At 55.3% G+C, this 25,275-nt stretch overlaps 1 protein-coding gene across 1 annotated transcript; it reads left to right on the forward strand.

The window, feature by feature from the left end:
• The first annotated feature begins 327 nt into the window (after nt 1-327).
• PASK (PAS domain containing serine/threonine kinase) lies at nt 328-24,543 on the forward strand. The gene is made up of 18 exons (XM_007943310.2): nt 328-526; nt 1,844-2,076; nt 2,785-2,955; nt 3,678-3,818; nt 4,801-4,935; nt 5,206-5,466; nt 6,699-6,867; nt 7,157-7,316; nt 8,643-9,672; nt 9,721-9,775; nt 10,999-11,180; nt 11,535-11,702; nt 18,292-18,417; nt 18,508-18,642; nt 20,457-20,656; nt 21,930-22,063; nt 23,747-23,893; nt 24,428-24,543. The coding sequence occupies exons 1-18, from the start codon at nt 328-330 to the stop codon at nt 24,541-24,543; spliced, it is 3,762 nt and encodes a 1,253-aa protein (XP_007941501.2).
• Nucleotides 24,544-25,275: the final 732 nt, after the last annotated feature.

Below are 25,275 nucleotides of genomic sequence, written 5' to 3' on the forward strand. Positions count from 1 at the left end.
AGTTATCTGAGAGCCTGTTGTCCTGCATCCCCGTTACTTTGTGTTATTAGACTTCCTAGTTTTTGCTAATTTAGTTTAGTTTCACTTGGTTCTGTCTCTCTTTCCTGCCTTCTTGTGTGATTCTATGAAAGAACATCTCATGTGACTTTGGTGTCACAGTCCCAGCTGGGATGGCAGTGGAGCATGAGTCCTGGGGTCGAGCCCAGCTGGACATTGTGCATCATTGGACCTTGAGCTGACTGTATCTTCATGTTGCCAATGCTGATGGGCCCCTTCTGTTTTCTAGCTGACACTTTGTAGAGGTGGGTCCGGTGACCCCCAAGCGCCATGATGGAGGACAGAGGCCCAGCAGCCTTTGAGGACAAGCGGAGGTACCCGTCGGGGAGCCCCACTTTGTCGGCACCAGTGGAGAGCCCGGCTGGCCAAGGCACGCCCACACCCAGCAAGACCTTGTCCTCGGCCCGCAGACATCTGAGCAGGAAGCATGGGCTCTCCAAGCTCTGCCAGAGCAAGGTGGCACTCTCTGGTAATGGCTCTGACAGGAGTGCTTGGCTGTGTCCTCCCCTCCTTAGTGAGGCAGAGATGGAGAACCCCGCCCCACAGGGCAGGGTGTCTTTTCTGGACTCGGCATGCACTGCAGGTGGCACCGAGGTCTTTGCCCTGAGGTGGCTCTCTCCTCTCGCCAGGACACTGGGCCGGGTGGGTGGGTGACACCGAGGGCCCTGCCCTGAGGTGGTTCTCTGCTCTCGCCAGGACACTGGGCCGGGTGGGTGGGTGACACTGAGGGCCCTGCCCTGTGGTGGCTCTCTCTGCTTGCCGGGACACTGGGCCGGGTGGGTGGGTAGCTCTCTCTGCTTGCCAGGGTGCTGGGGAGGGCTGGAAGTCCCTCCAAAGTTTGAGGTCAAGTTAAGTGTGACAGTTTCCCACTTCAGAGCACCTGTGCTCCCCGTCTGGACTGTGTTGTGTCATGTCTGACCTTCGTGACTGAAATGGGGGTGGCCATGAACATGGCAGCCTCCGGGAGCTGTGGCTGATTTCCCTGGCTCCGAGAACTGTGGCACTGCCTGTCGTCCACTCATACACTGATCTCTCCTAGAGTCGCTTAGTACCACCTGAGCCCCAGACCCCTTGGGCCCTGACCATGTCGGGGACTGTGTCACTCTGCCTGTTCTGATGGGGAGTCCTTTGCTGCTCAAGTGTCCTGACGGTTGGCACAGATGTTCTGGGTGCCTACTGCCCCCCAAGTGTCCTGACAGTTGTGAGGGCTTGAGAGGACAGCAGAGTGTGTGCTGGGGCTGGGGGAGAGGGGCAGTGAAGGACCTGGGGGGTGGGAGGGGGAGTGGGAGAGCTGGGGGGGACAGTGAGAGAAATGGGGGGGAGTGAGGGACAATGAGGAAGCTGGGGGCAGGGGCAATGAGGGAGCTGGGGGGACAGTGAGAGCCGGGAGGGGAGTGAGGGGCAGTGAGAGAGCTGGGGGCAGGGGCAGTGAGGGAGCTGGTGGTATGCTGGGTAAGGAGTGAATTGCAGGGGGACAGTGGGTCAGTCAATGGGGAATGAAGGAGAGGGTGTGAGGACGGGCAGTGGAACAGCATGTGGCTCTAGAATTGTGGGCGCTTCCAAGGAACAAGTTGGGGCAGCAGGTGGAGGGGCAGGAGGGCAAGGCGTCCATGTGTGTGGGAGGCCGTGGCTGTCTGGGTGTCTGGTGGGTTCCATCTGTCTGTAGGTGGGGAGCTGGGAAGCAGTCAGCTCTGCTTATGCGTTTCATCCTCTGGTCCGTCTGTGGGTGTCAGGGCTCAGGGCTCTGGGTGCTGCGAAGCTGACACTGCCTGTGCCCTGTCCCCAGAGGACAGGTGGAGCTCCTACTGCCTGTCATCGTTGGCAGCCCAGAACATCTGTGCCAGCAAGCTGCACTGCTCTGGCCTGCTTGAGCTCTCCGACCCGGCCGGCTCCCTGGGCAGCTCCTCCTGCTGCTCCCTGCTACGGGGCCTGCCCTCGGGCCTGTCTGCATCTCTGCTCCCAGCCCCTGTGGGCAATCCCAACAAGGCCGTCTTCACTGTGGACACCAGGACCACTGAGGTATGTGCATGGTTGGTGGCCCAGTGGGGACCTCACAGGTGTCCTGTGCTTTAGCACAGTTGGAAGTTGTCTGGTTTTGCCTGGATGGTCACAGAGATGGGGGGTTGGAGATGGAAGCATGGACGGATGGAATTGATGACCAGTCTCATGGGGGGAACCACAGCCAGCTGCCCAGCCACTCAGAACCAGGCCCAGCCAAGTTGACAACACAGCCTTGGCTCCACAGACGGTCAGGGTTGGAGTTAAATGCCTCCTGGTACAAACACCCGTGGTGGTGGAATGGGAGAGACTGGTGTGGCGCCCCCTGGCCTCGCTGGTGCCCGTGCTTGATGGTGTTCACTTTGCCTGGAAGAGCCATAGTTTGCACTGTAGCACCACTGGGAGCCCTGGCCTCGGATGGGCACCCTGATGTCCGTTTGCTCCAGGAACCTTGAGGTGCTGAGCGCCACGCTGTCGCATCGGCCGACTGAGGTAGACTTAAGAGGCCCCTTTACCTCTCTGGAAAAAGGAGTTCTGGTAGCACAGTGCCTAAGGCATGTGACTGCTAACCAGAAGGTTGGTGGTTCAACCCCACCAGCCACTCCGTGGAAGCAAGACTTGGCCACATTGGTCCACTGAGGTAGAATTAGAGTCTCCTTCAGCTGCTCTGGCCCCGGGGTTGCAGGAGCTGCTGTGATGGCCCTGCCTTTTTCCCCTGGGGCCTCTTAGATCCTGGTTGCCAATGACAAGGCCTGTGAGCTTCTGGGCTACAGCAGCCATGACCTGATTGGCCAGAAGCTCACGCAGTTCTTCCTGAAGTCGGACTCGGATGTGGTGGAAGCCCTCAGTGAGGAGCACATGGAGGCTGATGGTTGCGCCGCTGTGGTGTTTGGGACAGTGGTGAGTAGCTGCGGGTATGAGGGCCTCAAGGCAGGAGTAACACATTCGCACTGGGAGGGCTAGCCTCTGGCCGCTCTGCTGAGAGTGGGGACCCGACCTGGCCCGTCTGTCCTGGGCCCTGGCTTTTTCACTTGACCCTGCGCTGGTTCCTGGTGGCTGTCGTGGGAATGCTGAGGCAGCAGGTGGAGGCTGATGAAAACGGAAGCACTGTGGAAGTAGTGGTGCTGGTTTTTTTCCCTCAAGAACGTGTTAGAGCCAAACTTTCTGTTAGTAGCCACACATGTTCCCTGTCAGCCCTGCCTGGGACTCCCTACAGCTGAGTAGGACTGATTGTCCATCAGAGAGATTGAGGTTCAGGAGACCAAGGCGAAATGAAGATGGCACATGTTGGTCTGTTCCCTGGAATACCAAGTTGCTTTTCTCCTGGCACGTTACTGTGGAGCTGAGACTGCGATAGCAACGCGGTCTTTCAGCACAGCGTTTGCTCTGGGCTCGTGACCTGAGTCTGAGGAGCCTGCTGTGTTAACTGGGCAGTTTCAGAGTGGTGAGGCAGGGGCGCTGAGAAGCAGCTAAGGTGGGGGGCTGAGAGGCAGGTCTGTGAGGGCCTGAGCCTGGGGAAGACTTCTTCCAAGGAGCCACACCATGCAGGTCCCCTGTTCCCTGTGAACCTATGTCCCATGGGCCTTTGGTGCCCCTGGGTACCAGCCTGTCTGTGCCCACAGGTGGACATTGTCAGCCGCAGTGGGGAGAAGATCCCGGTGTCCGTGTGGATGAAGAGGATACGGCACGAGCGTGGCCGCTGCTGCGTAGTACTGCTGGAACCTGTGGAGAGGGTCTCGGCCTGTGTCTCATTCCAGTGCAATGTGAGTGTGCTCAGTGGCCAGTGACTGCTCCCTGGCCTTTCAGGAAGCTGCCCTGCACCCTGTCTTTGGGAGTGAGGCGGGTCTTGCTGACCGTGTGCTCGGGCAGGGAATAGAACTGCCTCAGGGCCTCAGTTTCCTCCCCTGCCTGTCATGTGTCCACTGTTCCCTAACCGCCGATCGCCACTTTATCTAGGTCTTTGTTTAAGATCATGATAGCCTACACCCAGTGTAAAATTGGCCATTCAAGCCCAGACTTTGAAAGGGGCAACCGGTGGCACTCATCACACTCAGTGTTGTGTAGCTGTCGCTGCTCTGTGTCCCAAAACTTCTCGTGCCCACAGAAAATGTACCTCAGCAGTAGCCCTGTCCTGCCTGTTCCCCTCTGTCTCAGCCGTGGTCCTATTATCTCTGTCAGCAGATCAGACGGCACTTGTCCTTCTGTGTCTGTCTCTCGGCACCGTGTTTCTTGTAGCATGTGTTAGAAATGGCCATGCCTCTTCAACGCATGCCTAAGTTAAGGACTGGTACGTTCACACTTCATTTTTCCCTTATTGTTTGATACTGAATGAGAGAAGCAACGTTGGGCCTCCCCTCGTCTCCTCAGCCAGGCTCCACTCCTCAGCAGACCACCACCATGGCCGGGGCTTCATAGCTGGGTCAGGTGGGGGCCACGTAGACATTGTGTAGCTGTGGCAGGTGGGTGTCAGCGTCTCCCCTGGAGTCGGGTGCCCACAGTTGAGCGTCACCCATGGACAGGGCCGCTGGATTCTGCAGTGCTGTTGTTGGCCCTCGCTGTTCCCTGGGATGTGTGTCCTGGGGGAATCTGCCTCCGCTCGCCCCTGAGAGTGCTTCCCAGCCCTGGCCACCTGCTGCTCTCTCACGGCTTGTGGAGCTCATGGGGTGTTAGCGATCTTGCTGCCGGTGAAGGTGTACGAGGTTAGTGGAGACTTCCCTCTGACCCTTAACCATCTCATTCATGAAGGGGACCATTACGTCGTGTGACAACCTCTTTGCACATCTCCATGGCTACATGTCTGCAGAAGAGGTGGTCGGGCAGTGCATCACGGACCTGATTCCCTCTGTGCAGATCCCTCCCCCTGGCGAGCACATCCCGAAGGTGGGTGTGCACGGTGTTAAGCACCTGCTGGTTAGGGCTGGGCTGCAGTTCCTGTTTGCGCTCTCTGTAGCCCTGGTCGTGCTGGCATCTGGGTGCTATCCGGACCCTGAGTCCACCTCCCATCCCTATGGCAGTGCTCCAGGCCGAGGTGGGGCACAGGGAAATGGGAGGAGAGAAGTCTGGGGGTTGGATGTCCTTGGCACGTCTTCACCACGATGGGTCCGGAAGTGGAGTCTAGACAGACATGTGGACTTGGTGCTTCTCTTGCAGGATCTCAGGATTCAGAGGTCAGTGGGGAGGGCGAGGGATGGCGCCACCTTCCCCCTGAGCCTAAGACTCCAGCCCAGGCCTGCTCCCGAGGAGGTAGAAGGTGGGCCGACTGTGCCTGAGCCCAGCTACGTGGCCTCAGTCTGGGTGTTGTGTGCTGTCAGTGGCCTCATCACACTCCTGCCAGACGGGACCATCTACGGCATCAACCACAGCTTCGCGCTCACGCTGTTTGGCTACGGGAAGGCTGCGCTCCTGGGCAAGGTGGACCCTGGGCCCCATGCCTCCCATCTGGCAGAAAACCTGTCTGTCCCTCACCTCAGAGCCGAGCCACCTGGGGCCAGCTCGCACTGCCGCCTGGACTGGGAGCAGACCCATCCCCTCCCTTCCTGACCAGTCACCCTGGTCCCCTTGGTTGCTGATCCTGGTGTCGTGTCGCCCCAGAAAATGGGGACCCTGGGCCTCAGAGCCCATGCCCAGTGAGACGTGATACTCTTTGCTGGGAGGGTCGAGGGCCTGCTGCAGGCTGTGGTGCCCGGTGTCTCAGCTGGGAGACTGCTGGGGGCTGCAGTGCCCCGTGTCTCAGCCCAGGGCCTACTGCAGGCTGTGGGCTGCAGTGCCCGGTGTCTGCTGGGATCCTGCTGAGGGCTGCAGTGCCTGGTGTCTGCTGGGAGCCTGCTGTGGGTTGCAGTGCCCGGTGTCTTAGCTGAGGGTTTGCTGTGGGCTGTGGTGCCCTGTGTCTCATCTGAGGGCCTGCTGCGAGCTGTGGTGCCCGGTGTCAGCTGGAATCTTGCTGAGGGCTGCAGCACCCAGTGTCTGCTGGGAGCCTGTTGCGGGCTGCAGTGCCTGGTGTCTTAGCCGAGGGCTTACTGTGGGCTGTGGTGCCCTGTGTCTCAGCCGATGGCCTGCTGCGGACCATGGTACCCTGTGTCAGCTGGGAGCCTGCTGTGGGCTGCAGTGCCCCGTGTTTCAGCCCAGGGCCTGCTGCAGGCTATGGTGCCTGGTGTCGGCTGGGAGCCTGCTGTGGGGGTTGCAGTGCCCGGTGTCTTAGCTGAGGGCCTGAGGTGGGCTGTGGTGCCCCGTGTCTTAGTCCAGGGCCTGCTGCGGGCTGTGGTGCCCTGTGTCTTAGTCGAGGGCCTGCTGCAGGCTGTGGTGCCCGGTGTAAGCTGGGATCTTGCTGAGGGCTACAGCGCCTGGTGTTGGCTGGGAGCCTGCTGTGGGCTGCAGTGCCTGGTGTCTCAGTGCCTCTGTTGGTGGGTAGAACCAGTAGGAGAAGCAGTCCCGTTGTGTGTGTGTGTATGGGGGGCCCTGCCCAGGAGGCCCGTGTACATCGGCACCACTGGCTTCCCCCTTGGTTAACACTGTCCTTGTAAGAAAAAGCAAAAATACCACGTTACACGTCCATTGTCCACAGGGCTTTGGGCTGTCAGAGGGCCTGAGGGATGGGCCATCTGGAGGGTCACTCCTGGGCCCTGATGTGGCTCCCTCTCTCCCAGAATATCACCTTCCTGATCCCTGGCTTCTACAGCTACATGGACCTTGCCTATGACAGCTCCCTGCCCGTGCCAGACCTGGTCCAGCGTCTGGACGTTGACCGTGAGGGCAGCCCTAGGGGAGTGTCAGCAGGGCCCTGGAGAGGCTGGGACTTGTCCAGTGGGACCCAGGGTAAGACTTGGGGTGCCCTCTCCCCAGTGTGCCGTGACCCTGGCGTGGCCTCAGGTCACTGGACTGGGGAAGTATCGGGGGCAGGTCTGAGTGGACACCTGCAGGAAACGGGCAGCCAGTCAGGCCCAGTGCTCCAGGTCAAGGGTGGCATGCACAGAGGCCAGCACACCCAGGCAGGCAGGAGGCCATAGGCAGGAGAGAGCAGGGAGTGCAGGGGCTGGGCGGCACCTCTGTGGGGGTAGGGCCCAGGGACTTGGTGGATTCCTTGGGGACTCCTGTTTGCTGCCAGGCCCCAATGAGAACATCATGCTCACCACCACTGGTGCTGTGCGGAAGGACAAGACCCTGTCATCGGCTGGGAGCCAGGGAGAAGCCTTCCTGGAGACACAGGCCCCGAGGGAGCCTGGGGGCCTACCCCCTGCCCCAAGCTCCTCCCAGCCAAGCCCGGGGTAAGGGGCTCTGTACAGGCGGGCGGTGGCTGGGTGAGGGTCATCTCTGAGGGAAACACTTGGCATGGAGGCTGCCTGCTTTTGACCTTCCCATAGACACCCCTCTGCCAGGATCTTCTCTCGGCACGTCTGTGAGGTGTGCCCACACTGCCTGGGTCTCCAATTCTTACAAAATTCCTTTTCAGATTGTCTGGTGCAGAAACATGGGTTTATACTTTCCCCAAATGCAGAACAATGGTTAAAAGTGAGAGCCCAGCACCCCTCCCCTCCAGTTGGCTCATCCGCCCCAGAGGCCACAGGCAGCAGTGTAGTCTCAGCTTTTCATGTGTGCACATCTATACAAGTGTGCACACACATGCCTGCATGCGTGTGAGCGCATGTGTGTATTGTGCAAGACCGTGTGCATGCACATGCCCGCGTGAGCCCGTGTGTGTACCATACGTGCCCGTGTACATGCCTGTGTGTGCACATCAATACAAGTGTGCGCACACATGTCTGCATGTGCGTGAGCATGTGTGTGTATCGTACATGCCCATGTGCATGCCGTGTGTACGTGTATCACGTACACACTGCGCCCATATATGTATGTACACGTGTGCCACACATGTTTGCATGCATATGTGCGTACGTACATATGTGTGTATGCATGCACTGTGCATATCTCTGTGTAGATGTATTATACATGCCTGTGTATGTGTGTGTACCTATGTCTATCATGCATGCCTGTATGCATACCATACATGTGTGCATACCTTTGTGCTGCCTGCATCTGTGTACACGTTTTTACATGCCTATGTATGTACGTGCTTGTGTGTACATACATGCCTAAGTGTGTGTGCATGCCTGCATGCATGTGTACACTGTGTGTGTATGGGCGGGGTGCCTCTTGTTCCCTTAGCATGAATGACATCACACTTTCTATGTTTCTATTGTTGGAAACGTGCTGATTTCTGTGTCTGCTCTCTATGTCTGGGAGATCTTCATTGTTACTAAAAAACCCAACCCCTGTGCTTTACTGTTGGGCTTTGCGTAACACTCTGAACAAGGCTTGCCTGTGGGGTTGGTCCTGCGGGGTTGGTGTAGTGGGCCTGTGGGGGATTGGTTCTTTGGGGTTGGTGTGGAGAGCCTGTGGGAGACTGGTCATGCAGGGTTGGTGTGGCTGGCCCATGGGGCACTGGTCTTGTGGGGGGACTGATGTGCGACATGCACCCTTGTCTTCTGTCCATGGCTCGTATTGCTAGCTGCTCTGAGTTTGTCCATCACAGAGCTAACCCATGTGGTCTCTGAGCCCCTACATCATGGTGTGAACCACATTACCATCCACAGAGCAGACACCACAGGAGGACTCCTGCTGTCCCGGGACCAGCAGACCCAGCAGGGACCATGGGAGGAGGGCGCCCAGCAGGACCCTCAGGACGGTGGGTCTGAGCCTGGAGGTGAAGGCGTGCATGCTGTGCGTGAAGACCCCGGAACCCCGAACGCAGCAGAGGAATGGAGGAGGAATGTTCCAGAGTGTGGTCTAGATCCAAGGGGGGCCACAGGTGTCAGTCCTCAGGCCGAGTCTGCCGGGCCTGAGCCCCACCCTGGGAGCCGGTCAGCAGCAGCTGGCTCCCCGTCTCACTGCCCCCGGTGTGGGACTGAGCTGCTTGTCCAGCAGGAGGGCCTGAGCCCCCCAGGAACGACACACGTCTGGCTGGGGGTGCCAACACCGGACGAGCTGTGGTTGGGTGGTGTCAGTGACAGGGAAGAACTACAAACGTGCCTGATCAAGGAGCAGCTGTCTATGCCGAGCTTTGTGGGAGACAGGGACACCCCCTCTGCCGAACCTCTCCCCACAAAGCACCCTGCCTTTGCCACCCCTCTGTCACTCTGCGACCTTGGGGGTAGAGACCTGCAGGGCAGCCACTTGGGCAGCTCCTCAGCCTGCTGTGCCCTGGCCACAGACCTCCCTGGTGCCCTGGAGCACACAGATGAGCATGATGCCAACAAGGCCAAGTTCTCCTGGGACTTCAAAGAGCTCTTCCTCAGTGACCGAGCAGCCTGGGCATCGTCAAATGGCTCCCACACGACCTTGGATCTCAGCCGGAAGCCCTCTTCTCTGGGTGTGGGCTCAGACCTGGATGAGGGCAGCCTTCCAGGGCAGCAGTCAGATGCCCTGGGGCTGGACCAGGAGGGCCTGCTGCCCAGCAGCACCTCCTCTGACTTCAGCATTTCCAAGGAGGGCTGCCTGGTCCACGGCCGGGTGGCACTGTCCAAGGCCCGCCCACTGTCCTCCCTGTCCCCTGAAGCCAGCCTTGGAGATGTGCTCCCACACGTAGAGCCATCAGAGCTGGGCCTCCAGGCAACCTCCACACCGGTGAGAAGGGCAAGCACCCTGCCACCAGGGACTGGCCCCCCTCACCAGATCCAGGAGGGCACCTACGTGGGCAGCTGCTACCACCGCGATGGCTCACGGCTAAGTATGTCCCCGACGGGGCTGGGCAGGCCCACTCTCCTTACGGGTTAGGGGAAAGTGTGACCTAACTTTCTCTTGATAGTTACAGTCACGAGCATGAGGCCGGAGCAGGTGGCACCCCTGTAGTGTGTACTAGAGGGGTGGCTGAGACCCTGGTGCCTCCAGATGGCCCACCCTCTGTGGAGTAGCTCCTCTGCATAGCTGCCGGGGGCACAGATGGAGGAACCTCTAGCTGTCCCTAGCTCACACGAGTGTCAGGTGGTGGTGGTTGGTGGCAGTTGTGCCCTCGCAATCCTTGCAGGCTCAGGTTGGCCACAGCAATGCCACAGCCCTCCTGGGGCTGCACTGTGAGGCAGCGGGAGCCGAGGGCTGTGGCACCCTCCAGCTGCACCCCAGGTGTGTAGCCACCCCACTGTGTGGAAGATGCCGGGCAATGTAGGTGACCAGCCCCTCCCCTGCTCTGTGATGCGTCTCCTGTTTACTTTCCCCTCTGTCTGCCCGGTTTCTGTACACCCGTCCACGTTCTCCCAGCGTGCTGGTTCCATCACGCTGACTGGGTGGTGGGCTTTAGGAGGGCTATAATTCTAGACTTCCAAATGCATGAGCACCTCGTGTCATTCATGGAGATGCTGGTTCATATCAGCAAGGAGGAAACCAGATCACCTGTAGTCCCTCCCCCCAAAACATCAGCCAAGCCTGCTTGCTGAGGAGTGTGCATGTGTGTACGAAAAGGCCAGCACGTGGTACATGCACAAGTGCATGTACCTTTAGATCCAGCATGGCACGTGTGACCGGGACACTCGAGTGTGTGCATGTGGCTTTGCCTGAGCCCATCACAGTGGTGTCACCTGTAGGCAGAGTCTCACTCTGCTCGATGCTGGTGTAAGTGTGGGCTTTCTGAACTTTTCCATGTTGGGGATGGTCTCCAGTGGCCACTGTCACCCTCAAGTGGTCCCCTGAGTGGATGAGAGGCCAGAGGGGGGGCACGGCTGGACCCCTGCTCTCTGTCATCTGGCCCTAGGCTGTGGTGCTGTCATGGCATGGGGCTGCTGGCCTCTGCACCAGGCATCTGGGTGGACTGGCCGTGGAAGCTGTTCCTCTAGTTCCTGCCCCCTGACAGCCCCTCCCTGGCCTCTGTACCCTACTCTCTGCTGCCCTGGGGGGATGCTTTTCTGACCTCTGCACCCACGTCAGCGGTGGTCTGCCCTCTCACCATCCCGCCCTCAGGCGTGCAGTTTGAGGTGCGGCGTGTGGAGCTCCGTGGCACGGCCACACTCTTCTGTTGCTGGCTGGTGAAGGACCTGCTGCACAGCCACCGGGACGCGGCTGCCCGTACCCGCCTGCTGCTGGCCAGCCTGCCTGGCTCCACCCACTCCATGGCTGAGCTGCCAGGGCCCAGCTTGGGCGAGGTGGGTGTGGGCCGCCACATCCTCATGGGGCAGCGGGGACACATGTCAGTGAAAACACACTTTTCTGTTTCCTCTGGGAAGGGAACAGGGTCGCCTCCTGTCTTCCACACTATCTGCCAGTGTGTGGTGTGTGCACAAAGCCACATGTAAGAGTCTGTGTCTGTATATGCCTGTGGGGGGCATGAGAGGTAGAGGGTGCAGGAGAATTGAGGCACGGGATGTTGTCACATGGCGTCATGGGGGCACAGGGTGTGACGAATGGGGTGCTGTGATGGATCAGGCAGCTGCTGCCAAAAGAAGGCCAGGATGGGCCTGCATGCACCGCTGGGCCTCAAGTTGTTCTCACCTTCACAGATGCTGAGAGCCAAGCCTTGGTCTGAGGAGGCCCCTAAGGCAGCTGAGCTGGAGGGGTTGGCAGCCTGTGAAGGCGCATACTCCCACAAGTACAGTACGCTGAGCCCACTTGGCAGCGGAGCCTTTGGCTTTGTGTGGACCGCCGTAGATAAGGAGGAGAGCAAGGAGGTACTGGCTTTTGGAGGGCAGCACCATGGTGGTGTCTAAGTATGGAGACACTCGCACATCGTGCTGGCCCAGACCTGAGTCTGGACACGGGGCCCTCAGATGCTCAAACTCCTATCTAGCTGACCCTGCATCTGCTCCAGGGACTTGGGCGCCCACGCCGTGCTCTCTAGCACTCCTGGGAGGGACGTCCTGACTTGTAAATTCAGACCACAGGTCTCGGATTTGGACCCTACAGCCCCTTTAAGGCTTCTCTGAGGCTTTTGGGAGGCCCTTGGATCTCACCCTCAAAAACAAACTATGGCTGCCTCCCCCCACCAGGAGGGGAAGCCCCCCCCCCCCAGACAAACAGAGGAGTGAGCAGGCACTCCTGGTGCCTTTCTGACATGCCCAGGGTGACCGCCTTGCCATCGCAGCTCGTGGCTGTGTGTGTTTTGGGCTGCTGGAGAGGGCCGGGCGGGGGCTCTTGCTCTGATGTTCACCTTCCTTTCCTCCACCTTCATCTTCCTCTCATCTCCCTCTCATCTCCCTTCACCCGCCCCTCCTTTCTGTCTCCATGTGCATCCCCCCACTTCTGGTGGATCTGTAGTGGTGTTTCATGTCTTCTCCCTCCCCTTCTGGTGGGTCTGTAGTGGTGTCTCATGGTAGTTGAATTCCATTCTGCTGAGTCATGATGTCAGCACTAGCTGCCATGTTTATGGGCCATTTGGACAACTCTTTTTTTTTTTTTTTTTTTTTTTAATTGTGATTTGGATGAAAATTTACAGAGCAAATTCACTTTCTCTATAGCAGTTCACATACACTTTGTCTTCAGGACATTGACTACAATTCACCACAATGCAACAGCTCCACTCCTACTTCCCAATAGTTCCCTCTTCCCTGTGTCCTTCCCTCCATGCACTCCTGCCCCCTGAGCTGTCTCCCTGTGCAGAAACGGCCCTTCTTTCTCCCATGATTGTTCTCTCCAAGGAGTGTATCCACCTCAGGTAAATGTTCAACTCATATGCCTGTCTTTTATTTGTCTGAAGCCACAGGCGTGGGTTGAATTCCAGACCTGAAGGGCAGCTAGGGGCCATAGTCTCAGTGGTTCCACCAGGCTCTATCAGACCAGCAAACCTGGTCCCCACCCTTTTTCCCCCAAATGATTTTGAGTTTTGTTCCACATTGTTCTCCCTCTCTGTCCAGGATCTATATAGGTCCCCCTCCGAGTGGTTGATAGTGGTAGCTGGGCACCATCTAGTTCTTCTGGTCTCATAGTCATATAGGCTATAGATGGCATGGTTTACCATTCACTAAGACTAATTATTTCCATGAACTTTTAGTTTTCTTCATTCTTCTTTTCTCTGGACGAGGAGAGACCCATCGTTGCATCTAGATGGCTGCTTACAAGCTTTTAAGATCCCATTTGCTACTCGCCAAAGTAGGAGGTGGAACAATGTTTTATGTAATATGTTATGCCAATTACATTTGCACAATTCTTGTATGAGCCTGTTCAAATCTTCTGCCTCCATTTTTTCCCACTGGTTGTCTTATTTTTCATTATTGATTTGTAGGACCCTGATATTCTGCATTTGAGTTCTCTAAGTATCCAGAATGCAAGCTCTTGGTTGGGTAGATATGTTACAGATGTGGACTGCTTTTCCCTGATACATCTGTGTCTTTACGGCGTCAATGTCAAACGTTTTCCTGTTTACTGACCACCTTGACACCATCTTCATGAAGTGACTATTCAAGTCTCTTGCCTGTTTTTCTATCGGATCGTCTATTTCCTTATATTAGTTTTACAGGCTTTATGTATACTGGATACAGGTTCTTTGTTGGGTTTATGCATTGTAAACTTCTTTTCCTGTTTTGTGGGCCACCTTTTAACTCTTTAAATGGTATCATTTTTTTGAACAGTTCTTATCAAAATTTTCTTTTGTTTGGCTTGTTTTGTGTCCTGTTTAAGAAATCTTTGCCTACTCCAAGCACATGAAGAAGTTTACCTGGGTTTTCTTGTGAACTATTAATTGGTTTACCTCTCACATCTAAGGAGATGTGGTGGTGCATTGCCTAAGGCATTTGATTGCTAACAAGAAGGTTGGCGGTTCAAACCCACTTGCTGCTCTGTGGAAGGAAGATAGGGTTGTTGTTGTTGTTGTTGTTATGTGCCGTCGAGTCGGCCCCGACTCATAGCGACCCCTCCTTGGGTTTCCGAGGCAGTATCACTACGGAAGTAGGATTGCCCAACCTTCCTTCCGAGGAGTGGCTGGTGGGTGATAGGGTAATCTACTGTAAATATCGATGGCCTTGGAAACCCAATGGGGGTTGCTCTGAGTCGGAATCTACTCATGTCTAGCTCTGCAGTCCATCTTCAGTTGACTTTAGTTTTGGTGTAAGATACAAGTTAGAAGAATACTTTTACAGATTCACAGATTTTTAAAGTTACATAGAATATGATTGTATGACATCTACCTCTTGAAACATTATGTATGACATCTACCTCTTGAAACATTATGAAATGTAATATGGTTAATTATTGTTAATGTTCCACTCATATGAAAAACACAGTTTGCAAAATTTGTTAATAGAAGATTGTGGACTGCTTTGTGCAAAAATTCTAAGCCATGTTTTCTTTCTTTCTTGTACCCTCTGTTGATTTCCAAGGTCGGTATAAGTGGCCTCCACTATTGTAATTGTAGAAGTGGTGTGGGTGTGTCTCACCTCTTCCAACTCATGAGGGAGAGAGAATCACTGTTAGTGTCAGCCCCAGGCTGCTTCCTATGAGTCAGTGATCAGACATGCCTCCACCCTCCAGCCTTTTGACCAGTTCTGACACCAACCATCCCTCCCATGGCACTCCCTACTTCTCTGCTGGGTTTGACACAGAACTCACAGACAATATTCCCAATCGTGGGGTTTATTAGGGAGGGAACACGTTACAATTCAGGATCAGAAACGACTCAGGATGCAGCTCTTCAGTTAAAGCAGCTTGTCAGCTGTGCCTCTCTCTGGCCCTTGGCCTCGGACCCATTGGCCTCTGCGCTGTTCAATTCAATGTTATAAGGCTCTTTAGTTTCGCCAGTAAGTGCCTGGAGGCACCCACCTCTCCTAGCAAGCCTCCTGCCTAAGGCACTCAGCTTTCTTGCTCTGTGGGCCAGGAAGTCCACACTACTGTCTCCTGTCCTGGGGCCTCTGCTGCCACCACTGCTCTGTTGCCGCTTCTCACCAACTCTCATCATTCCTGGTGTGAATGAGGCAACAATCCCAAGAGCAGCAGGCCGCATGTCAGGTCACTGGTTCAAGTCCAGGTGCTGATGGGTCAGATATAGGATCTCAAGCAAGAAGCCAGAAGACTTTCCCAGAGCTTTTCCGTATATATTGGAAGGAGGCCACACTCTGAAGGTAGCTCCCTTTCAACTGATTGGCTGCTCACAGCAGATCTCATCATGGAAGTGATTGTGTTATATCAGATCTCAGTTGTCTCTGTCTCCTGGGTCTAGGAGGTTCCCAGTGCTGGGACTCAGGGTCCAAAGCACATGCTCCACTTCCTGTCTCTTTCGAGTGGTTGTGAGATCCCCGCTTCACCTCTGGAATGGCTTATTTTAAGCCTAATGGAATGACAAAACCGACCAGTCCCCTTGTTAGAGTTCCATATACCTTATTTGCATGGCCCCACCCCCACAAGGGTGCCACATCCTTTATTTACATAATTAGTGATCCATTCAGTCCACTTGGTGGGCCACGGGCACCTTGTTTGCAAAATCCTACCACTTTGTTTGTAAAGCTGTTGTATAGGACTCACAGACTGGCTAGAAGGTCCACGCGGAGTAACTCACTGCTCTGCACTTCCTTTTTGTGATCTTTGCTTTCACACCTTTGTCCCTTTCTTTCTTCGGGCTTTCTGAGCCATGTTGTCATCATGTCTGTGGACTCTGCTCCTGGTGACACTCGTCTTCAGCATGCTTTGTGTGCATAAATCCTTTGTAATGCTACCTGCCTGCTACCTGTTTGTGTGTTGGTGGGGTTCTTTCCCCATTTCCTCAGCCAGGTTTGTGGATTTTGACCAACATACATTGGGGTGCCCAGCAATACCATCAAGATCTGCAGTGCCTCTTCTGCCCCCAACGTTCCTTGTGCCCTCCTGTAGCCCATCTCCACCCCAGCTCAGCCCCTGGTAACCACTGATTTTCACCCCTTGGGTTTGCCTTTTCTGGTGGTTTTATGTGAAATCAGGCTGTCGGTGGCCCTGTGGGTCTGGCCTCTTTTCGTTGAGCAGAACGCACTGGGGACTTGCCCATGTTGCGAGCATCAGCATTCAGTCTGCTTACTGGCAGGGTTCCAGCGTATGGTACACTGCAGAATCCGCGAGGGGCCCATTGTGGGGCGCACCACGGTGTCTACACGCACTCTCCTGCAAAAGATGCTTGGTTGGTTTTGGTGGTTATGAATAGATAATAAAAAACTCAAAAGAAAATAATTTATGACTTTTTTATTTTTTTAATTCTCATCAGTCTTGTTAGAGTTTTACCATCTTTTTCAAAGAACCAGCTTTTGCTTTATTAATTTTCTTTATTGATTATCTATTTTCAGTTTTATGGTTTCTGCTCTTATCCTTTCTGCATTAATTGTCTTGATGCTTTCGTTGGAAATCAGATTGTAGATTTGTAAGGGTTTATTTCTGGATCCCTCCTTCTACTCTGTTGATCTACAGTCTATCCAGAGGCCAGGACTACACTGTCTTGATTTTTGTAGCTTTGCAGTATTTTGTAGCTTGCTTTGCACTTGGGAAGTCTGAGTTCTCCAACTTTGTTCTTTTCCAGGATGGTCAATTTCTGGGTGGGGAAAGCCAGCTGAGATTTTGAGATAGATCGTGTTGGATTTGTAGGTCATTCTGGGTGCACTGCCATCTTAACAATGTCAGTTATGATCTATGAATTTCCTTCCAGTTATTTAAGTCAGTTTCTTTCTTGAGCTCTTATGGTGCAGTGGTTAAAGCACTGGGCCGCTAACCAAAAGTCAGTGGTTAAAAAACCCACCATCCACCCCAAGGAAGACAGATGAGGCAGTCTACTTCCATAAAGACTGATAGCCTTGAAGACCCTTTGGTGCAGTTCCACTCTGTCTTCTAGGGGCGCTGTGGGTCAGAATGGACTCCATGGCAGTGGGTGTGGTTTGCTTCCATGAAGATTGACAGCCTTGGAGACCCTCTGGTGCAGTTCCACTCTGTCCTCTAGGGGCGCTGTGAGCTGGAAGCCACTTGATGCAGTGAGTGTGGTGGTAACCTTGGTTCAGCAGTTGTTCTGGAGTTTTCAGCAGACGAGTTGTGCCCTTCTGTTGTTGGTTGTGTATCCAGTTTTCTCCCTGTACTCATTGTTCATCTGGTGAGATTGATTTTGCACTGTTCTCCCTGAGGCTGGGTGATTTCTGAGGCCTGGTGTGCACCTTGTTTACCCGGCCTTTGTGCCGTGGGGCACTGTGGCTTTGTCTGTTGCTATCTGGCTTTGCCTTCAAGTGAATTTTGCTGCCAGCAACCTGATTGTTTTTATTTCTGATTTTCTTCCCAATCTTTGGGGGTTCAGAAGCCTCTGCAGGCCGTATTTAGATGCCCTTTTTTCTTTATTCTTCCATGGTACTTGGTAGGACTTTGGATCGGAAAGTGTGAATGAAGCTGTCTCTCATGGGAATTCTGTTCTTCTGTTTTGTTTCTTCTTCCTGCCACCCCCCCCCCCTTTCCATCTGAGCTCCATCCAGGGATGTGCGGGGGCTGCTGGCTCCTGCCCTCTCCAGCTGGGCGTGAGCGCCACCTCCACCTCCACCTGGGGAGTCTGAAGTTGGGCTTCGCTGCCTGCACCGGCCCAGCCATTCCTCATGGGCTCTTGGCTCTCAGGTCCTCTCAGTGAATTGCAGCCCAGCACTCTGGCCCTGGCTTCCTCCTTGTCTTCCCACTCCCTCTCACACTGCTCGTCTGGGCTGTCAAGGGCCTGCAGATCTGTCCCTTCTCATCGCTTGCCTGCTGGTGCCCCAGAGTCACCTGCATTCACCTGCCCATCTCAGAGATGATTGGATGTTACAGAAGCCTCCTACCTGTTTTCCTGCTTGGCCTTTGTCCATCTGTCCTGCCACTTCCCCACTCCTGCCACCCTGGAAGCCTTGAAGGCCTCACACAGGCCAGGCACATGCCTGCCTCAGACCTTCACTCCAGCTCCCCCCACCTGGAACGTTCCCCTCGGTGCCTCGCGGCTCTGCCATTGTTCTGGTCAGCGCCGACCTCCTTGCGCAGCTCGGCCATGGTTCGTGGTCAGCGCTGACCTCATTGTGCACCTCTGCCATTGTTCTGGTCAGTGCTGACCTCCTTGTGCAGCTCTGTCATGGTTTGTGGTTAGCGCTGACCTTCTTGCGTGGCTCTGCCATTGTTCCTGGTCAGCACTGGCCTCCTTGTCCACCCCTAGAGCCCCCAGGATGTGTGTTCATTTCTTCTTTCCTGTTTCTGGGACCTGGAGGTAGGAGGTGAACGTGAGGCTCTGTTGCCACCATGGGTACTGACCACTGCACTGGGCTTCAGAGAGCTGCGGGAGCCACCCAGCCATTCTCATCCTTTGTTTCCTGGCAGGTTGTGGTGAAGTTTATTAAGAAGGAGAAGGTCTTGGAGGATTGCTGGGTTGAGGATCCCAAACTCGGAAAAGTGACCCTGGAGATCGCCATCCTCTCAAGGGTGGAGCATGCCAACATCATCAAGGTGGCAGGCTGTCCCACGTGTGCAGGGCGCTCTATCTGCCTGTTGGCCAGAAGGCCTCTTGGCAGAGCTGGACACAGCTCTCTTCCCCAGGTGCTGGACGTGTTTGAGAACCAAAGCTTCTTCCAGCTGGTGATGGAGAAACATGGCTCTGGGCTGGACCTCTTTACATTCATCGATTGCCACCCTAACCTGGATGAGCCCCTGGCCAGCTACATATTCCGGCAGGTGAGGGCAGGCCTAAGCCACAGGGTGGGCATGGGTTGGGGCTCAGCCCTGGTGGGCTGGCAGAGGCCAGCAATGCACACCTGCCCTTCTCTGAGCTGTGTCTAGCCTCCAGGTGTTGGGTTTCATGGAACAAGCTATGAACCTAGAGAAGAGGATTCTACAGTGGAAGTGGACAAGGCAAGGGAGGGATGGAAGGGTGATGTCGGAGGCCGCCCTGAAATGGTCGGGGAAGAGCTTGATGTGTGGGGTTTTTTGTCGCCATCCAGTATCCACACCAACCACAAGGATTAACCATTACAACCATCAGGCTGCACTTAGAGCCCTCGCATCCGATCTGAGTCCTCAACCCCACCCCACCACTGAAGTCATCGTTTCCCCGAAGCCTCAGTTTCCTAGTCTATGGGATGGAGGTAGTTCCAGTACCTTGTAACAGGGCTGAGGGGACAGCTCTAGAACCTACATGACGGGGCCTTGGGGATGGTTCTAGTACCTACGTGACAGGGCTGTGTGGATGATTCTAGAATCTACATGACAGAGCCGAGGAGGGGATGGATCTGGAACCTACATGACAGGGCCATGTGCATGGTTCTAGAACCCACATGACAGGGCCATGGGGGCGGTTCTAGTGCTTACATGACAGGGCTTTGCGGATGGTTCCAGAATCTACGTGACAGAGCTGAGGAGGGGGCTGAGGGATGGTTCTAGAACCTACTAGACAGGGCCATGCACATGGCTCTAGTACCTCATGACAGGGCTGTGGGGACAGTTCTGGTAGTTATATGACAGGACTGTGCAGATGATTCTAGTATCTACATGACGGCTATATGCGTATGTATATGTGTATGTTTATATATTTACATGTGTGTTTGTATAGGTATGTGTATGAGTGTGTATATGTATTCATGTGTATGCTTTTATGCATATATGTGTGCATGCCTGTGTATGTGTGCCTATTCACATGTGTCTATAAGTGTGTATGTATGTAAATGTGCATGTGTGTGTGTTTTACATAATAATTAATTGGGCTTATTAACCCACCATTAGCTATTGCTTCTGATTCAAAGATACTTGTTTGTAAATAGAGAATTGCCTCTAAGGATTAAAATGATTGACTACATTCATGGAAGTAGTACGTTGATGGTACAATTTATATGCAAATTAGATGCACTCAGAAATTTACTAATCTGACTGAAACTTAACTGAAAGGCTAGTTTTGTTGACTTCTGTTGTCAAAGACATGTACAGGCTTCTCCAGGTCTGAGCAGGTGATGGTGTGCTGTGGTAATGTTACCCTTCCCAGTGGCATTACTGTTAAGTCCACATGTCTGAGAACCCCACACGTGTTGGCGAAAGTGTAGTGATGGTCAGACTGCTCCTGGAGGGGCCGCCGGAGCCCTGAAGGAGGTGGGGCCTTGTCTTCTGCTACCAGCTCTGTCCCCAAATTGCTGGGTTACATCTGGACAGAAGGGTGTCGGCCCACCAGTGGGATCTGGGGGATTATATTTGGAGCTCTCATCAGGGCACTGCCTCCCTGAGACAGGGTGAGTGAATGTCCTAGGGATCAAAATTACTTCCTGTCAGTTGGTATGCTGTGTGCCATGTGCTGTGAGCATGCCTGCCTGAACTGCTTTGCCTCCCCTGTGGTCTGGACTGTGTCTCCAAGAGCCAGAGCTCTGGAACTGTCATCAGTTCAGTATAAGTTGGATCGAGTTTTTTCTTCTTGTTGCTGTCCTTTGTTGTTGATGTTTACTGTCAAACGTATGCTGTATTTGAGTTGTTTTTCTAAGCAGCTGTGTCTGGCCTCCTGATTTCAGTTGGTGTCAGCGGTGGGATACCTGCGCTCGAAGGACATCATTCACCGGGACATCAAGGATGAGAACATTGTGATCGCGGAGGACTTCACGATTAAGCTGATAGACTTTGGCTCTGCCGCCTACTTGGAAAGTGGGAAGTTATTCTACACCTTTTGTGGCACGATCGAGTACTGCGCGCCCGAGGTGCTCATGGGAAGCCCGTACGTGTCAGTGCTTCCGGGCAGCCTGTTCTTCATTGGGTGCTGTGATTGGTGCCTAGGTGGGAAATGGGTTCAGTTCGTGCCTTTTTGTGATGAGCGTGTTAGTGACAAAAGGTAAGGTTTTGGAAAATAAGTGGGCAGGCAAGCCAAGTAAAACTGGTCCCGAAAGCTGGGCAACAGATACAGGAGTTCACACTATTATTTTCTCATCTGTTGTTTATGTCTGGGGTTTCATATAATACGAAGTTACAAAAAAGATGAAAGATAAAATCTAGGTGGTTTGTTTTAAAGATGGGACTTTTCCAATAAGAGAAGAGATTTCTTCTTCCGTCAGGCTACTTAATGATGACAGGAATAATGATCTGTTCCAATAAAACAGTGACACACTGGCCATATAAGAAACTTAGCAGTGGGAACAATATTGACACAGAGGATTGTGTTTATAGTGGGGTCCTGGCCATACAAGAAACCCAGCAGTGGCGAAAGCACTGACACAGGATCATGTTCACAATGGGATCCATGCTCAGAGATGGTTTGCTGACCTACCAGGGAGGTACCCTCGACTCAACCACACCTGGGGGCTGGGGCCTGGGCAGGACTCTCTTGAGCTTAGCCATCTGACTATTGCTGCAGCACCTATGGGGACCTCCTGATTCCAGGGGTTCCTGCTGTGTTTGCATGGACTGTTTCTACTCACATGTAAACCAGTGTGTTTTTACCTGTGTGAGATGGATGGCCATTTCCCTGCATGGTGCAGTGTGGAGTAGAGTACTTAACAGTGAGTCCCCATGAGGCTGCAGCTGGGCCAGCAGTCACGGTGTGCAGTAGGATGGCAGGCTGCGGCTGGGCTGGCGGTTGTGGCGTGCTGTAAGATGGCAGGCTGTTGGTTGTTGTCATGCAGCAAGTGTGTGGGGACAGGTCTGGGAGGCCTGGGTGGAGCTGGGCTTTGAGCCCAGGCAGACTGACTCAGATTGTCTATCCACTCCACTGTTGCCTCCATGACACACTTCATCACCATGGGCATGGGCTATGAGTGGACACTCCAGGCTACTCATGCTGTGCGCCAGAGCCCAGTGGAGTGCGTCTCTGTTTGCCTTGCCCCTGCAGGACACAGCGGTACCATGAGGAGCAGATGCTCAGTGGGGTTGAGGCCGTGGTCTCACCGTCCACTGCCTGCTGTTGCTGAGCGGAGGCCCTGCTGCTCACAAAGGCCGGCCGCTACTTTGGGTCTGAGCCCTGCCAGGCCACACAGCACCTTCTCCTCTCCACTCAGGTACCGGGGCCCAGAGCTGGAGATGTGGTCACTGGGAGTCACCCTGTACACCCTGATCTTTGAGGAAAACCCCTTCTGTGAGTTGGAGGAGACTGTTGCAGCCGTGCTGAACCCTCCGTACGTGGTGTCAAAAGGTGAGCCATTGTCCTGGCACCCTGCACCCTGCCGTCTCCTCCTTTGCTCTTTACCAGCCACACCCCATCCTGATCACTAACCTCATGATCTCATCCTCCCCACCCACCTCACAACCACGTCCTCAGCCCCCAGCTCACGACCTCACCCACCACCTCACAACCTTGTCCTCACCCCCCGGCTCACGACCTCATCTACCTCACGGCCTTGTCCTCTCCCCCCCACCTCAGAACCTCGTCCTTCCCCCTACACCTCACGACCTCGTTCTCATCCACCACTGCACATCCTCAACCCCCACCTCACGACCTTGTCCTCACCCCACCACCTCATATCTTCACCCCCCACCTCACACCCTCACCCACCATATCACGTCCTCATCCCCCCACCTCACGTCCTCACCCCCTGCCTCACGATCTCATCCTCACCCCCCTGCCTCACCCCCCCCACGATCTCTTCCTCACCCCCAACCTCACGTCCTCACCCCCCACCTCGCGTCCTCACCCCCCATGATCTCATCCTCACCCCCTACCTCATGTCCTCATCCCCCGCCTCACGTCCTCACCCCCACCTCGCGTCCTCACCCCCCTGCCTCGCGTCCTCACCCTTCCGCCTCATGTCACCTCCCACCTCATCTCCCTCTTTTTTCCTACCCCCCCTAGAACTCCAGTCTGAATGTAGGGTAACGAATGTAACTTTCAAGGTGATGATTCTGTTAGTCCTCTCTTTGGATTTGTGACTGAGGTCTGAGCAGTAAGGAGACTTGGTGTGGTGGCCACTGTGAGATCACAGGCTTGTGTTACAAAGTGAGGTCACCCTGGGGAGGGGGGTGTTGGTCCTGGATCCTGGCTGCCAGGGCTTCCTGTCACACCTAAGCTCTGTAGGTATTAGCAGGTAACAGCAGGAAACTCCACTACCCAGCCTCCCGACAGCCTGTGCTGGTTTCATCTGGGAGGAGGACGGCTGCAGGTGGTGTGGCTGCCTGAAGAGCCCGTCCTGCAGTCAGGGCCATGGGGTGACGGCTGTGTGGCCCTTGCTATCTCCAGAACCTGTGAGCCTATAGTGACCTTTTATGCTGATAATCAGTGGGAGCCGAGCACCCCCCGCACAGAGCCTGCGCGCTGGGCTGTCTGCACGGGTCAGAATCCCGAAGAGGGTTTGGTGTACCGTTGGCCCCACAGCAGCTGTTCTGCCCACAGAAGCCGTCTCGTGCTCCCTCAGAGGCTCTCAGGATGTCCCTCCTTGACTGGGCTGGAGGCTCGAGGGCCCAGGCCCCATATCAGATGCCAGGGCCGGGGCTGCTCAGAGTGCTTTCTGGCTCTGCTCTGGGACCTACCAGGAGCTCCCCTGTGGGGGCCCCTCCTCCCTTTTCCCTGGCAGGTCCCCCTGTGCACATCATGCTGGGAAGTACCACAGCGGAAGCCCCTGACGAAGCCTGGTGGGAACCTCGGTGCCATGTGGCTTGGCTAAGTGGCCATCACTTCAGAGTGACGGCATCTCCTGCAGTACTTGCCACAGCACAGCTAGGGGCCCTGGGCAGTGGGACCCTAGGAGCACCTCTGCACTCAGATGTGCCCCTGTGGTGGGCCCAGGAGCCTGCAGTGTTGACGGAACCCCAGCTGGCTCCTCCCAGACCTGCAGGGGTGTTCGGCTCCCCTGACCCACGCTGCTGTCTTTTGTGTCCTCAGAGCTCCTCAGCCTCCTGTCTGGGCTGCTGCAGCCTGCCCCTGAACAACGTACCACCCTGGAGAAGCTGGTGGAGGACCCGTGGGTGACACAGCCTGTGAACCTTGCAGGCTACACCTGGGAGGAGGTGTGTCAGGTGAACAAGCCAGGTGAGCCCTGCAGGGCAAGGGGAGGATCCCGAGGAGGGGGAATAATAGGAAGGGGGAGGGAAAGAAGAAAAAGACAAGGAGGGGGAGGAGAAGGTGGTGGCAGCTCCCTCCCCCACACTGCCCTGCAGGCAGATGGCAGGGTCAGGGCTGGCCTCTCATCCATGAGGGTCCCTGAGCAAACCTGGAGATTCCGGGCTTTGCCCACCTGAGCCTGCAGCATGGTGGCCTGGCAGGTGGGCGGGCTGAGGGCAGGTGGTTTGAGATGCAGCTGTGGTGTTCTGGCTGGGATGCAGGGCAGGAGGAGGGCCTGGATGGTGGGCGGGGCCTGGCTGCTCATGCCCCTCCTCCCTGGGGGTGGCAGAGCAACCAAGCCGGGTTGCTGCCCCGGGGGAGACTCCCCCCAGCACCGAACAGGCTCTCCGCCTCCAGAGCAGCTGGGGTTGAAGGTCCCAGGAGGACTTCACTCAGGACTTTTCCGGAGAGAAGCAGTGTCCTGGAGTCTGTCAGCAGTGCAGCGTCCTCCTCTCCCTACAGAGAGCGGAGGCCTGGCCAGCATGACCGTGGACATGGGCAGGAGGAGCCCGAGTGCAGTGGTGCAGGGCCTGGAACCGCGTGGTTCCCTGGGCCCGGGATGCGCACGGACGTCCTAGCGGCTCTGCGGACCTGCTGGGTGCTGGCTCCTGCAGCTTGTCTTTACAACACTAGAAATGCCCTGCTGTCCTTAGCTCGTCCGTCTGGAAAGCAGATCCTCAGATGTGAGGCCCGTTCACCCCCACAGGCTCGTGTGCTCGTCTGCTCAAGCTAGCTCAGAAGCCGGCAACGGTCCGGCTCCTCCAGGCTCATGAGATAGGCGGGGACCCACGTCCTCTCGTGTGGAGCCCTACACGACTAAGGCTTTAACTTTGTGAACTTCTGAAAGGCAGAGCAGATCCAAAGTGCTCCTGTTTTTGTACGCACGTGTACATGCCTTTGTTCCCCTGACCTGGCCTGTGCCCGTCTGAGTAGTGGGCACAGGGGGACTGACTAGCCAAAGGCTCAGACAATTCCATTAATTTATTTTCTTGAACATTTTTCAGATTAAAGCAGCTTTGCCAGTAAATAGTCATCCGATGTGGGCCGTGTGGACTGTTCACATGCATGGGAAGCACTTCCTTTATTTTCCAAATCAAGTCAAATCCATGTCTGAGACCCTGCTTGTGGCAGCTTGAGAGAAGTCCAGTCTCTGTCAGTTTGGGGGTGTCTCTGCGGAGGTCCCTCCCTGGAGGGCCTGGGGTTCTGCAGCTGTGCTCAGTCTAAGAAGACCAGGGTGGGGTGGGAACTGTTGTCTGGCCTGTCTTCTCCCCCTGAGCAGCTCTTCAGGCCTGCCCTGGCTGTCTGTTTTG

Source organism: Orycteropus afer, unplaced genomic scaffold, assembly GCF_000298275.1.
Source record: "Orycteropus afer afer isolate SDZICR_OR568_19922 unplaced genomic scaffold, OryAfe1.0 scaffold00006, whole genome shotgun sequence".
Taxonomy (NCBI): domain Eukaryota; kingdom Metazoa; phylum Chordata; class Mammalia; order Tubulidentata; family Orycteropodidae; genus Orycteropus; species Orycteropus afer.

What these genes read in the sequence shown, in the direction of transcription:
- PASK (XM_007943310.2), top strand. Translation starts at nt 328, where the DNA reads ATGATGGAGGACAGAGGCCCAGCAGCCTTTGAGGACAAGCGGAGGTAC. An exon ending in GTGTCTCATTCCAGTGCAAT is followed by an intron (nt 3,819 to 4,800) that starts GTGAGTGTGCTC and finishes TCATTCATGAAG; the next exon opens with GGGACCATTACGTCGTGTGA. An exon ending in TCCTCCCAGCCAAGCCCGGG is followed by an intron (nt 7,317 to 8,642) that starts GTAAGGGGCTCT and finishes TACCATCCACAG; the next exon opens with AGCAGACACCACAGGAGGAC.